The 15,581-nt window shown below is 40.4% G+C and overlaps 1 protein-coding gene across 2 annotated transcripts in view; it reads right to left on the bottom strand.

Annotated features, from left to right (window-relative positions):
- The window catches only part of ITGB6 (integrin subunit beta 6), a 48,695-nt gene that overhangs the window by 11,377 nt on the left and 21,737 nt on the right, over positions 1 to 15,581 (bottom strand). For both annotated transcript variants that reach the window (XM_075117876.1, XM_048870115.2), the window contains exons 10-14: positions 11,253 to 11,387; positions 10,600 to 11,017; positions 9,278 to 9,500; positions 6,612 to 6,709; positions 1,545 to 1,664 (exon numbers count right to left, since the gene is read on the bottom strand). In XM_075117876.1, the coding sequence (XP_074973977.1) occupies positions 1,545 to 1,664; positions 6,612 to 6,709; positions 9,278 to 9,500; positions 10,600 to 11,017; positions 11,253 to 11,387 (994 nt within the window). The remainder of the gene's footprint in view (positions 1 to 1,544; positions 1,665 to 6,611; positions 6,710 to 9,277; positions 9,501 to 10,599; positions 11,018 to 11,252; positions 11,388 to 15,581) is intronic.

Consider the following 15,581-nt stretch of genomic DNA (forward strand, 5'->3'; position numbering starts at 1 on the left):
CTAAAGCAGGCTCCCTGCCTGCTCTAGGTCTGCGCAGCTCCCAGAAGCAGCCACTGTCTTTGTGTTCCCTGGTGCATGGGTGACCAGGGAGGCTCCACGTGCTGCCCCTGCGCCAACTGCCAGCTCCACAGCTCCCATTGACCGGGAACCACAACCAATGGGAGCCGCAGGGGCGGCACCTGCGGGCACGAGGGCTGCGCACAGAGCCTCCCTGGCGACCCAAGCACCCAGGGACTTGGCGGTCACTTCCTGGGAGCCGCAGTAAGCACCACTGGGACCCTACTCCAACCCCCTGCCCAGAGTCCGGTCCCACGCCCAAACTCCCTCTTGGAGCCCTCACCCTGCACCCTCCCAACACCCCAACTCCCTGCCCCAACTGGGAGCTCTCTCCCATAACCTGAACCCCTAATGTCTGGCCCCACCCCTAGCCCAGAACCCAGACCCCCCATATCCGAACCCCCTACCCCAGCCCAGAGCCCTCTCCTTCACCCCAAACCCATCATTCCTGGCCCCACCCCAGAGCCCATACCCCCAGCTAGAGCCCTCACACCGCACCAACACCTCAACCCCCTGACCCAGCCCTTTGAAAGTGAGAGAGGGTCGGGGAGAGGGAGCGACAGAGGGAAGAGGTGTTTGGTTTTGTGCCATTAGAAAGTTGGCAACCCTAGGTGTGTCCAAAAATGTATTTGTCTGCCTGGAAATAGCCTGTCTAGTAATTGAGAAGAAGAGTGTGTTCTCTCATGTCCCACATAATTAGGATCTTTAAATGAAAGACAAGACAAGACAAATAACACAATAGATAAAGAAATATTTTTAAATGAAAGGACATACCTTATTAAAAATAACTGTTCAATATCTAGGGTAACTTTGTGAAAATCATTCAAAACTTGGTAATAGTGCTGTGTTAAATGTAATTATGTGGGCTAGGCATGATTTTAAAAATATTTGCACATCATATAAAATATTTGCTTCATCATGTCTAGTGTAGCTATTATGGATACTTGTTAATCTATTAAAAATTTTTGTATCTATATGAATAAGATTTTACAGGTAATTTGTCATGTAATGTGATGGTATTTGGTATCATCATCGTTTTCATAATGTTTAGTACTCCCATAGTACTTTTGAAAAAACTAACTAACTTATCCTCACATCACTTCTGTGTTGTAGAGAATTAAATGTTATCCAAACTCTACAGATAAGAAAATTGAAACAGAGAGAGAGTGACTTGCCTCAAGGCCACAGAGGGAGTCAGAGCTGGATTTAGATCAGCAATGTCTCGCTCCTAGCCTTGTGCTCAGTCCACTAGTCCATACTGCTAGTATTGCAAGAACAGTCATGTCTCATTTCAACATCATATGAAAGAAATATTTTAGAAGGTGCTTTTTTTTGGTTAGGTAGAGAAAGACTATTAACACAAGAAAACACAGTACTGTACGTAACATCTCAGTTTGCTAATCTTCCAATATGTATGGCTTGATTCTCCCAGCTGTACTTTTAATTCACAATGTGTATATATTAAAAACGTGATATTAACAACTCACCTTTCTGCTTTATGCTATGAATGATTGTCCTTCCCTGTTCATCTGTAGCCATTAGAAATGTAGTAACACATTCATTTTCCCCTTGTAACGAGCAGGGAATAGATTTATCCTTTGAGAAATCTGTGGAAAAAAAAGCCACCCAGTAGGTCAAGTGCAATTTAACATGTAATAAAAAGAGAGACTATGGATTAATATGTGTCATGGCCTTTTCACCATATAGTAAAGACAGGAAGAGAACTGCAGAAATATCCTAAGAATGTCCGCTATATTTAACAACTTTTTCTTCCACTCTAAATGGCTTTTTGTTTTTGTTTTAGATTTTCCACGTATGTTTCAGAAGAGTAGGTCCAGGTGTTGTCAATCTGCACTGACCATCAAGTGCACCTATCAATCTGCTGCAGTGTGAATTTCAGTGAATTGCAAATACTTCCAAGACACTTTCCACCATTTGTCTCGGGAATAGAATAGCCCTGATTCTAGTACAAAGTAAACAATATGTTCTCTTTGGCTTAGAGCTACTGGTAGTATGTCTAGATTACGTTTCAGAAGTAGATAGTCACATTTCAAACAGATACTGATACCTTTAAAAGGACTACCATTTATTCCTTCCACAATGCAATTCCTAAAGAATACTGTGGCATGTATCGTGACAATAATAAAATATAAATTAATAACAGAAAACTGTAGTTGTGGGATCATTGTAATGTGATTTAGAGGAAGGCAGGTACAAAAGTAATCCATTATGACAATCTGCCCAGCTTTACTTGCCCCTTCACTTAATGTATTTGTGTGGGAAAACTTAATCCAGGTTTTTTTCAAACCTTTCCGAAGTAGGGAACCTTTCATGGTGAGTTCATTCAAGAGGTGAGGGGTGGGAATGAATAGTTGTGGCAGACAGCAAAGAAGAAGTAAAATGATTGGAATCTGAGACTGTATATCCAATTCCAGAAGTGCCACAATTCCAATTCTAACATTATATAATATCTTTATATTTAGAAAATACCCTTAATTTTAGCAACGCCTGCTAACTCCTCTATAGCTGAACATCTGTTGTTGCTTCTGTTATAAACTACAGTTTCACGACATTTACACTATATAACTCAGCTCTAAAAATTAGCTTTTACTTTTAATGAATTTTTAAAAGAAGCCTGTCGGTCTTTGTTATTTTTAGATAGATGTGAGAAAACTAGAAGTTTGTCAAATGGATTTTTAAAAATGAAATGTTATTGGTGTTTAAGGCTCTATTCACCACTCCTTCAGACAAAACTCCTGGGAGTTTGGCTGAGTAAGGAGTGCCAAATAGATCAACCTAAACCTCTCAAACATCCAAATCACAAAAAAGGAAACAAAGAAAGAATGAATTTGGCTTACAATAATGGAATTTTAAAGGAAGCTATTGTACATACAAAATGTCAACTTTCATTTACTACGTATCACATACTTTCATATAATTTGGCATTTATTTATATCAGACATAGGGATGCAACATGGCCACATAGTCAAGTGATTACAAGAGAATCTCAGTTTTCATTTAAAAAAAAAAAGTAAGTTTCTAGTTCTCAGTACAGTAAAGAAAAGCTTGAAAAATGTGACCCAAGTGCATTCAAAAAGGCTCAAGAACCAGAAGGCAAATAAAAGGAACCCCAAATGTATTACTTTTTAAAAATGCCATAACTCAAACTAAGCTCAGGATTTTTCAGGGCTTGACTCCAGAGTTTTGACAACACTGCTTTAATTTCTTAAATTTTACTTACACTGAATATATTCATTCCTCCTCCAAGGTGTCCCACTGTTTTAGTATATGAGGTCATTAACACTAGGTATTATCTAGGTTTTTAAAAAATTCATACTGTGGCAAGATGGCCGATTTTAGTTTGGTGGGTCCTGCGCTTTTCTTGGTGGGGAGCTAAGATGCCCCCCTTCGCCCCTGCTCTTGGGTGCCAAGGGCCCCGCTACTAGCCCGGGAAGGTGATAGAGGAGGGAAGCGGGGGGAGGGGTCTGGGTTTGCTCCTCGCTCTGAGTCCCAGCCTCTCTCAACCCCTGTTGGTTTCTTACCCTCATCCCCCTTAGGTGGGGGTTACCCTCCGTCCTTAGATGCGGGAGGGAGGGAGTCTCTCTGTCCTGCTGGGCAGGGTCTCCCTTACTCCAATTCTCAGGTCTTCCAAATCTCTGAACATACCTCCAAGCTCCAGTCCTTTCTCCTTCCTCCTCCTCTGTCTGCCTGATGCAGGGGGTTTTATTAGGTTCCTAACAGGGCCTAATAAAATTGACTGCAGGTGCTCCAATTAATCTGCAGCCACCTTCCCTAGTCTACAGAGAACCACACCTTAATTAGCCTTAAGTTTATATATCTAGCACTCTCCCACTGCTCCCTGGCCCTCCTGTATCACAATACAGCCCACTGTAGTGCACACTGAGCTTTTAACAACAAGACAACACAAAAATATGTTTAGTAGACATTTGTAATTTGCACTAATTATGGAATCTGTGGCCATGATCCACTACATTACTCCAGTTTTATACCAGCATACCACCATTGATTTCAGCAGAGTTTGAAATCAATGGAGTTACACCAGTATAAAACTGCAATAACACAGTGGAGAACTGGGCCCTGAGAACACACAAAACTCAGTTAAACCTCAATGGGTTCCTGGACATGCTAGTGGATGCAAAAAGAGTTTTAGATTGCAGCATTAATCAGGTCATCTGGAAAATTTCTTGTTTGTCTTTTTAAAAAGGTATCCCTACTGCTCCCCATCTCAAAAAAGAAACAAGAATTTAAATAAAATAACAGTAAGGAGCTGATTTTAAAAACAAATTTATCTGAAGAATAAGGATAAAAAACGTACACATCAGTTCAGGGGTGCTGGAACTAGGGACGCTAGGGGTGTGGCAGCACTCCCTGGCTTGAAGTAGTTTCCATCATACACAGGTCTTACAGTTTTGTTCAATGGCTTTCAGCATCCCCACTACGAAAACTGTTCCAGCTGCACCAGTTTAATTCCTTCTTAGAATCATAGAATCATAGAATATAAGGGTTGGAAGGGACCCCAGAAGGTCATCTAGTCCAACCCCCTGCTCGAAGCAGGACCAATTCCCAGTTAAATCATCCCAGCCAGGGCTTTGTCAAGCCTGACCTTAAAAACCTCTAAGGAAGGAGATTCTACCACCTCCCTAGGTAACACATTCCAGTGTTTCACCACCCTCTTAGTGAAAAAGTTTTTCCTAATATCCAATCTAAACCTCCCCCACTGCAGCTTGAGACCATTACTCCTCGTTCTGTCATCTGCTACCATTCAGAACAGTCTAGAGCCATCCTCTTTGGAACCCCCTTTCAGGTAGTTGAAAGCAGCTATCAAATCCCCCCTCATTCTTCTCTTCTGCAGGCTAAACAATCCCAGCTCCCTCAGCCTCTCCTCATAACTCATGTGTTCCAGACCCCTAATCATTTTTGTTGCCCTTCGCTGGACTCTCTCCAATTTATCCACATCCTTCTTGAAGTGTGGGGCCCAAAACTGGACACAGTACTCCAGATGAGGCCTCACCAATGTCGAATAGAGGGGAACGATCACGTCCCTCGATCTGCTCGCTATGCCTTCTGAAGTGTTTCAACATTGTACTGGGTCAGGTAGCATGCAAGGTTCACCCTAGGCAGCAGGACTATAGGATTAGTGCCTTAGCTTTACGTTGCACTGAGATGGGAAGCTGACACCTTTAAAGGGGTGCCTCCTCTTAAATGTTCTTAATTATGCCAAAGTGGGACAAAATTGCAAATAGATCTGCCGCTTATGCTCCTTTGAGTTCTTTTCTAATCATACTGTCCTGGGCTTTTAAAATTGCTTTATTGTGACTCATACAAAGAGTAAGGGAACATGTATAGACCTGATAGGATGTGTGTGCGGAGCACAGTTAGGGGAGAAGTATGAGAACACACTGAACCCTGGCTGTGCATATGCCTTAGGGATGCAGCTCATAGCAAGTGCCGGGCCCTCTCCCCAATCTGCAGCTCATTTCCCTGATCCTCTTCTCTGCCTGACTCCATAAGCTGGGTGAGTATGTTCCTCCTAACCCTGCTCCCTGGCTTGTAGCTCCATACCTAGCTACATGGAGGGACACATGCCTTCTTGACCTTTCCTCAGTTTCCTTCTCTGGCTCCTGTGGGACATACAGATTTTTGCAACTACCTCAGCATTTTTAGATATTTACAATTTTTAATACTTAACATTAATTTGACAATTTCTCTTCATCCATGGAAAACAGTAGCATAAAGTAGCACCTATATAAACTCAGAAACTTCAGCACCTCCACCAGTTGTTGTGTTATATTGACGCCCTGTTGGAGCATAGGGACAAGAACATTCAAGTGAGCTTCCCGCACAGCGCTTATAAACGTGACGCTAGTGCTTAAAAAGTAGGAAGTGAAACAGACTCTTCATAGAGCACTGCCAAGTGCACAAAGCAGGCAATCTGAAGAAACAGACAAAACCATGTATGTGTATTTGTGTGTATTTATGTTTAGAAAAAGCAATGATATTGCTTAGCGGTCTTGTTTAAAGTTTTATTTCTTTGTCTATGAGGGTAATATTTTATTCAAGGTCAATTTCTGTCCTGGAAGTTCTCATGGACTTCAATGGGATCACTGCATATGCATCTGAGGGCCGAAATCACAATGAAACTTATGGGTTGGGTATAATTTTACACCTAGATTCATTGGGAGTTTGTATTAGGGCACATAAGACTAAAATTCAGCCATAGGTGGATTATAGTTTTCAAAAGTTTGTTAGGAAACTAGGTGTATAGTGGTGAGTTAATTAATCTGAAGGGATAAATAGATAGTTCTGACTGCTATTAATAAGGATCTTTTCAGTGCAGTACTGTATATGTTGATAGATAGTGATAGGATCAAATAACCAGTATAATTTTTGGAGCCAATCCCATGGAAAAAAACTATGTATGTACTGCAGTAATTTTCAGATACTGTCTATACCTTTATGTAAAACTAATGAAAAATGAAGCTACAATTAACAAGGCAGACAACAAAAGGCAGTTAAATAAAAGATGTACAAACCTTCTGCACTGTTGACAGTTGCATCAACTAATCTACATTTTTCACTGCATTCTGCCTGTGACTGGACATCAGAAGCCAAATGACACTCTATGCAGCTCCTGTGAAAAATAATTCAAAAGCTCATCAATCGCCGTCTGTTGCAAAGCACAAATATAAAGAGGAATACATATGCTGTCTACTTTTTAAAAAGAAGCCAACAAAAGGTCTTGTGCTAGAGATACAGTAGTTCTCAGAAATGTGATATGTATTGCCTCAAGAAAACCCCTGAATAAAGGTACTGTAGTTAAGTACTCTTTTGCCCTTTTTCTTGCTAAGCTCTTGTTAGTTACCAGACAGAACCCCAGGCAACATTATTCATGTATGTCTGCTAAAGAAATGGGGTTACTCATACATAGCATTCATTTTTAAAGATAAAGGTTCTGAATTAAGCCTTCACTAAATACTTGTCAGAAGAATGTCTACCAAATGGACTAATATGTGAGGAGGCTGGGAACCTAATATAAATCTCCCTATGTTTAAAAATCTCTTAAGTAACGTGTTATATTTACCAAGTGACTAAAAACATGTTTAGGTATCTTAACAGATGTCTCTCAAATATGATTCACTTGTCTCAGGAGCTACTAACATAGATACTAATTAAGCTGATGCAAGTTATTGGCAAAAGTAACTTCAAAATATCTTATTTATTTTATTTACTTGTACAATGACTGGAATATTTAAAAACAAACTCGGGGTCTGATCCAACTCCTGCTGAAGTCAATAGAAAGTCTCCCAGTGATTCAATGGGACCTGGAGTGGGTCTAGAGTCTACTAGCGGAATAAAGAAAATACATAAATGAAGTTCACATAAGAAAATTGTTGTTGCAAAGTATATTGGAACAATTCTAGGTTTGAAGCATTGACTGGATTCAGAGGCTGAGACTCTGAGAAGAACAACTCTGTAGGACTAACTATCTAAAAAGAAACTGGCCATCACAATTGTTGCATTGAATTACATACCTCCATGAGAATAATGCTGAGAGTTCTGTGATTCTTTTCATGGGATGGGGTGACCTTATCACGCACAAGTGAAGCAGTGAATAGACTACATGAGTGGGTAAGGGGATAGTCGCTATCAAATGTAGATACATTCAGTGTTGGTGGTGTTTTGGTCATATTTGCCATGTTTCTCAAACTACTGCCCTTACTTTCTCAGCTGCCTAACCATGTCTCAGTCCCCTCTGACCTGGTCTCTTAACTTAGCCATGTCTTCCACATCTTCTCTCTCTTGGCTTTTCCAGCCATATGTTTCAGCTGTCATGGCAGTGACAGAGAAAGAGGAAAGATGAAAAAGTTCTGACAAATGGATGATGTGGAATATATTTTTAATATACTAACTAAATGCCCATCAGATAACTATATATCTCCTATTAGTCTGCTGAATTAGAGTATAAACAGATTGATATATTTACTTCATAACGTACTTATACTCAAGGGCTATGTTTACTCAAAATATTATGCACCTAGCCCATGCATGCGAGTCTTGAGCAAACTGTATTGCCCTTTTGGGACCTGATCCACTAGTTGTACAGAGCCATGGTGGTGTAAGTTACACATCATGGAACTGGTTCCTTTCTCATTTACAATGCTATATTGAGAATAAGGCAATGGAATTCCAAAGGGGTAAAGACATTGTGGGAGAAGAAGCAGGCCTCAGGTATAAACCAATGTAAGTAGCAGAGTAGCGATACTTTAATGTAACTTGCACTGATTCAGCACTCCATGAACGTGCAAATGTACTTTGCACCACTACGGTATTCTATGGGGAGCAATTCAAGCACCTTGCCTAATTGGGCAGTTATGCCTACTTAAATCAAGGCTGAATTTATCCTTGGAAAATTTGGCGATAGTGCAGGCATATGAATGTGTGTGTTTAGAGGCTCTGCTTTTCTTACCCTCTTTTTAGATGCTTTTACTGATATACCCTCACATGCAATATCTTTTGCATATCTCAATGAAGGTGAAATCAGTGCCTCTTTGCCACTTACAATCAGTCTCAGGTCGGCTTATACCTGATGCATAACTTACACCACTGCTTTTATCTCCACTGAACTCATCCATCACACCTGTAGCAGCTGGACCTGCTTAATCCACGCAGCATTTCGCTGAATTTGGTATTTGAGTTGCTATATATGTGTAAAGCTGGTGTAGCTTCTGAGAGCAGAACTTAGCCTAATGAATCCATAGACATAAATAAATTAACAGTCATGTTGTAAACTTTATTATATGTTCCTTCCCTGTCTGTTTTTCTTTCTGTGATATTGGTTATGCTGCGGTGTTGTTGTTCTGTTCCATGAACAGATGTCAGTATTGCTCAGCTGAATTCATCATGGGGCTTCTTTGTACAACCAAGTAGCAGAAGTGGAAATGTGACATGGTGCTCTGTGCCAGCTGAAACTAGGGGAAGTATTTTTCCTAAAGTTCATTTTGAGATCTAGCGGATCAATGCTGAGAAATGTTTGGTTTCTGCATTATGATTAGATTGCACAGAAGAAGCAGAGAAGCCCTTAGGTTCTAGGACCAACACCCAAGAAAAATGTGGTGGGAATAGCACCCCAGAGTTATTAATATACTGTACACGTCTGAATGAAGCAGAAAATACAAACATGGTAAAAACAGTACCTTACCGTTTGGAACTACAAGGATCACCACACGTAGGGCATCTTTCACATGTGCTACCCGAGGCCCCGGGATTTGTGCAAACACATGTTCCACAAATGCATTCACCTCTTCCACTACACAGTATTCCATCCTCAGAAACACAGGAGTTAATGTCAGTTGTGCAGTTACAATATTCACCAGTCCATCCCCTGTGGCATACACATTCACCACAGTCACAGTCACCATTACCTAGAAAAGTAATGGTTATCCTGCCAGGTTAGTGTTTTCATTTAAAAGTGACAGAAGAAATCATTACAAGCATTCTATTTCAGAATGCACATTTTCATTACTACCAGCACCTCTCATATTTAAAACCCCCACCCTTTTCAATGTATAGTTAAACATAAAGGGCCTGATTCGCATCTCATTTAAACTAGTGCAACTCTATTCACTTTAATGGAGTCACTCCTGATATATGTGGGTGGGAGATAAGACTCGATCCTCCAAATTGTCTTTTCATTGACACTGGGATAACTCCAACCTATCTGATTCACTACTGTGCTACTTCAAGAGATGCCAGTTTAACTCTATTCCCATTGTTTTTAATGGACTTGTTCTGGATTACAACACAGTAGCAGATAGAATTCAGTCCAGAAGAAGAAAAGAAATATAAAGAGCCTGATTCTTACTTCACTGACACTGGTGTAAATCAAGAGCAATTCCACTTATATCATTGGCATTACTGGTATAAAACCAGTGTGAGATCTGAATCAGGCTGAAAGGGATTAAATACAGGAGGGCATACTTGGATAATTATCAAAAAGAGAAATGTTACAGTTTTGGGGACAGATCTGGAAATGACAAAATGAGACACACACACTCTGGAGTTGACAATAGCCTGGCGGTTAAGGCACTCACCTGGGATGTGGGAGACACAGGAACTTGTCCTAACCACTGGGGTACAGTCCCTCATTCTCTCTGGTCCAATAAATATTTAATTATTTATTTGTAGAAAATGGAAGAGCTCCAACAGGAAAGATTGAGACACTGCTGCTATAGCATCACAAATAGGGCACTCACCTGGCATATGGAAGACCCATGAGCTGGGACTCCCACATGCCAGGTGAGTGCCATAACCACTGGGCTGTGGGGTATTCTGGGGTGGGAAGGGATCTCTCTCTCTCATTTTTTTGCAGAAATTTTTGAAAGGTCCTGATTTCATGCTGATGTGGAATGAAAACAAATGTCAAAACCATGAAATTAGCTCACATCTGGAAATACTCCTATAATGAGGGTTACATCTACATAAAAGGTTATAGATTTTAAAAATAGTTTAAGGGGGACATACCTCCACATTGCACTCCTTTAAATCTCACACAAGAGAAATTGTCACATTCGCAGTATGGCCCATAAATATTTCCGTACACAGAGAAATGGCAAATACACTGCCCGCAGTAACAGTCACCTCTCCCGCTGCAGGAGCTCTGCTCTGGAGACCTTTTACAGGAATTTGTGCTCAGGGAGTTTTCATTACATTCACAATAAGGACCCATGTAGCCAGGGTTGCAGGCACACACTCCACACTCAAAAGAGCCCTTTCCTTTGCTGCATTTGGAACTGTTCATCTCAGCCTCTTTCTGACAGTTACAGCTGCATTCTAGCTGAATATCAATTTCCAGGGCATCACTCAGGCCGACAGGCTTTATTACAATCTGCCTCCGCCTTTTCTCACAGGAAGGTAGGCTTACTGTCATGTTGAAAGAGACCTGGAAAAGAAAATATATTAACCATTCATGGCTGCAGCATACTAAATGCAAAGAATACTCTGGAAATATAATGCACAGCCAAGAACAAGAATTTATTAGGTATTGCCTAATAACTCTCAATTTGTTTGGAAGAGATTTATTAAATAAAGGAAGCAAGATTTCTGCCTTGGTGTTCTAAAAATCTCTCTCAGTTTTACAGGAATGAACGTCATTTGAGAATCTGTTATCTACTTACTGTGTCTCCCACTTTTATATGGGAACATTTCCTCTGGCGCGGAAAAATAGTACCATTGTTACAGATTGCCGTGAAAGAGAGATTGAGTCCTTCTGTGTCTCCTAACACCTCCAGCTCCACTTCAGATCGCAGCTCCTGAAAGAAAAGGAACACGATGGATGCAATGGTTGCTAATGCTCCACGTCTTTGTGACGTATATTGGAAAAACACAACTGTATCTGTGCAGTAAAGAATTCCGGATTTTGATACTTTATTTACATACTTCTTTCTTACAAGAAAAATGGAAAATGAACAAAGTATTGGCCTTTAGGCCAAAGTCGACTGCCATATCAGCTGAATATCTGATACCCAGAATGACCATATCCTGCACTTGTAGGGGAATGTACTTAATGCTCTAATAAGTCTTCTTTCATTTCTAAGTACTTTGCTCCCTTCTGCAGGTTTTAATTTAGCCCTAGCCTTATTGAGGAATTTATATGATCACTATGCTAACACTGTAGCTTTCCTTATTTAGCATGTAACCTTGCAGTCTTTGCTCAGGCATGACACCCAGTTTTGTCTGAGAATAGCCAGAGAAAAGACTCCAGGATTTGGCCCTATCTTTCCAGTACCAAAGCCAGCCCTAATCCTTTGGCTCTGGTTCACTCCCTTGTGTAAATCTAAGTTTCTTCTTCTTCCTGTTTTCGTCTGTTCCCCAGGTGGAAACTCTTTCAGTTTATGAGCTTTTGCTTGGATTTCAAAATGGATTCAGTAATGCCAGAAATTATGCTACTGTTGCTTTAGGAAGAGAGACTCTTCATGCTGCTCCCTGCGCTCCCTCAAACTCTGCTTTCTGGTTTTCATTCTTAAATGTTTTTGTATTACACTTTTGAAAATATACTGAGACTTAATCCAAAGATCACTGAAGACGGTGGCAAGATGGACTCCTGTGGACTTTAATGGGATTTCTAATTCAATCAATAGCGTGCATTAGACTAAACCTCAGATTACATAATCCGTTTGATGGGAAATTTTCAAAAGCGCTTAAGGGATTTAGGAGCACAAGCCCCACTGACTTCCAATGGGATTTGTGTTCCTAAGTTCCTTAGATGCTTTTGAAAATGTCCACTTTTTCTTAAATTCCCTGGAGACTGTCAGGTGAGTCATCCTAATGAATGGGACCACTCACTTGAGTACAGGTTTGCAGGACTAGGTGCAATGGGCATTAGCTGAAACTTCAAGTGGAATATGTATAAATTTGCATAACTGTCTCATTTGTATAAGCTTTGGATTCTCTACATTGTCTGTTTATCTACCTCATTTTAATTATATCTTTCCATCTGAAAAACCTCACTGAGGTATTATTTTAATAAGATAAAGGATAGCAGCACATTTGTTAAGCAAGATGTTTAATATATTCCTTTAGCTCCAAATCCACTCTACAGCACACAGCTTGAGCAACAAGGCTGTGCAGTGAGGATCAAGTTGGGGAACTGCATGGGATGCAATCTCTCCCTCCTTGCTGCTACTCCAGCCCAAGGCTGAAGTAGCCTCTGTGCTGCCTGCATCTCCCTCTGAAGCAGGAAGATTGGCACATCCTCTCGCTCTGCTGTTCCCCAGCCTTCTCTGTTTGGAAGCACAAACGAACCTCCTTAGAGGGCTCTAATTCAGCTGGCAGGTTCTGTGCAATCCGTGTGTGGCATCCCCAAATTCTTCCCTCTCCAGGCAGTGGAACTATATAGTTTCTGCTGCCAGCAAGGTCTTGTGTGCACATATAGGGAGGGGACAGGGACTTACGGTAACCCTTAGTGCAAGTTATATTATTGCCAACTCCAAGCATTCAAAAATTATGAGTCCAGCCCCGGAAAATCATGAGATTAAAAATAATAAATTTTGTGTTCTTTTGACTTGCCATCTGGTGTGGGGATGTTTAGGGTCACATGGTGAAGCTTTACTCTGCAGCCATGAAGGCAAGAAAATTCCTTAAAAACAAACAACCTGCCCCCCCCCCCCAACCAAAGATTCTCAGACAGTAACAGATTCCAGCAGCCGGGGCTCTAACAAAAGCCTCAGCTACCATAAGAATGATGCTAAAATAAGGAGAGTTGGCAATGCAGACTTTATAAGATGTACCACACAATAGGCTTATTTTCAACTACTCACTCCATCAGCTAGATTGGAGGTCCCGGGCTGAAACTGAGGTGCAGCACGGCAAAACTATTTAAAAGTGAAATTGTAATTGTAAGTACAAATTAAATGCTGCTGTGCATTAGCCCATTATCCTTTTGGTCAGATGGATGGGATGGATCTTTATCACCATGTCTCCATTTTCTATTTGTGAAATGTTTTTTTAAATTAAAAATATGTATCACCTTCAGCTGAAAATGAATGGAAATATAGGGTCAAACTCCACCCTGTATTCACCTCCATGACTTTAAGAGAAGACTCACATCTAGTGGGTTACATGGGCATAACTGGGATCAGAATCTGGCTCCCAAGTACAGTGAGCATTAAAACGTTCCTGCAGAAGCACTTTTAACTCAAAAGAATTCCTGAATGAAACAGACATCAGCAGTGTTACAAACTTGAGCCTTTGCCAGCAGCTCCCTCGATCAAAACTGGTCCCTGGTCTTTTTAAAATATTATTCCTTCAATCTTTCTTACCCTGTAAGCCAAAAGAGACGTGGGTGCTGGAGAGAACAGAATTCTTTGTATTTTTAAGAATGCTGGAATAACTTGGGGATCAACAGGCTTGATTTCAGATATTATGCAACTTGAATATTTGAAGACACAAAGCTAATACAGAATTTAACCTTTGTCAAAGCAAGTAGCGACATGCTTACTGGAGACTATGAATCACACTGGAGCGGCAGGAGGGGGGGAACATGAGAACATTATACAACAAATATTTTGACAGCTCATAGTTTCCTAATTTGCTTACTCCCACTGAAGATTTTAGAGGCCAATATATCTGAGTGATATTAATAACTTGAGTTTATATAGTGCATTTCATATAAAGAACAAAGCATTTTAGAAACATTCACAGATTGAACCTAACACCACCCTTCTGAGGTAGGTAATTATTATTATTTCTATTTTACAGATGGGGAAACTGAGGCAGAGAGAGACACTGCAAGGTGACACAGGAGTGTGGCAGAGCTGGAACTAGAACCTAGAATTTCTAAGTCCCAATCATGTGATTTTCAACAAGTCCACCTTTATTCCCACCACAATTTCAGCTTTTCTAGGCTCCCACCAAATATAAGGAAATGGTGTTTCATTCAGTGAGGCATCACTTCATTTTTATTAAAAATATTCTGCAAAATAAATATTACCCTCAAGGAGGTGGGGAGGAGGATTTTCTTAGTGTTTGTGTTAACTTGCTTTTTGTGCTTAAAAGAGTTTCAAACTAATGGAATAATTAACCTTTAACATTAATAAAATGGGCACGAATAAATTCTGAAAGTCTCTCAGCCAGGAGGCCTTGATTAATATATGGCACCACAGGTATCTATAGGAGGCTCTCATTGGCACTCCACTCACTCTCTGCCCTGATCAGAGGAACCCTGTACTTTTCAAACTACCCACTCTTTGTGGAGTGCTGAGCAACGTGGGAGCGGCCAGGATCCATTTTCCAGCTTCACTTCCCTTGCAGATAGTAAGTAAAAGTGGCGTTTCATCCATTAAAGGTGGGGTAACAGTATCTATGTCCTAAAATTCCATCCTCAATTAATCCTAACAGAAGGCATTTACCCTTAGTCCTAAATTAAACTCCAGAGGTGAAATCCTGGCTCCACTGGACGTTTTACCATTGACCTCAATGGGGCCAGGATTTCACTGCAGGTCTGTTACAATAGTAGTCCTTGATTGATTGATTTTAAAATGCATTGTCATATTTTTTTTTTTTACATTACAGGAAATCTGTTGGTGTTTATTAGAAACTCATAGTATAAAAAGCTATTACAATTAATTATAAAAGATTTCATAATTTGTGCTACTTTTTTCTTTGTCCTGCAAATCAAAATAATTTTGTAGAACATATTAGAGATATGATACAAATAAAGGATGCGAGAATAAAAAAGCACAGGAAATGATAATTACAAAAAGGGTTTTTTTTAAAGGTAGTAATTGTTAAAGTACATGCTTGTAATAAAGAAAAGCGAAGTAAAGAAAAACAAAACAAAACAGGGACTAACACCCTCAATATATTACTATAAATGTACCCAGAGAGATTCCAGTTTTTCCATATCCTTCTTGTAGTGTGGGGCCCAAAACTGGACACAGTACTCCAGATGAGGCCTCACCAGTGTCGAATTGAAGGGAACGATCATGTCCCTCAATCTGCTGGCA

Source organism: Caretta caretta, chromosome 11 (assembly GCF_965140235.1).
Source record: "Caretta caretta isolate rCarCar2 chromosome 11, rCarCar1.hap1, whole genome shotgun sequence".
NCBI lineage: Eukaryota > Metazoa > Chordata > Testudines > Cheloniidae > Caretta > Caretta caretta.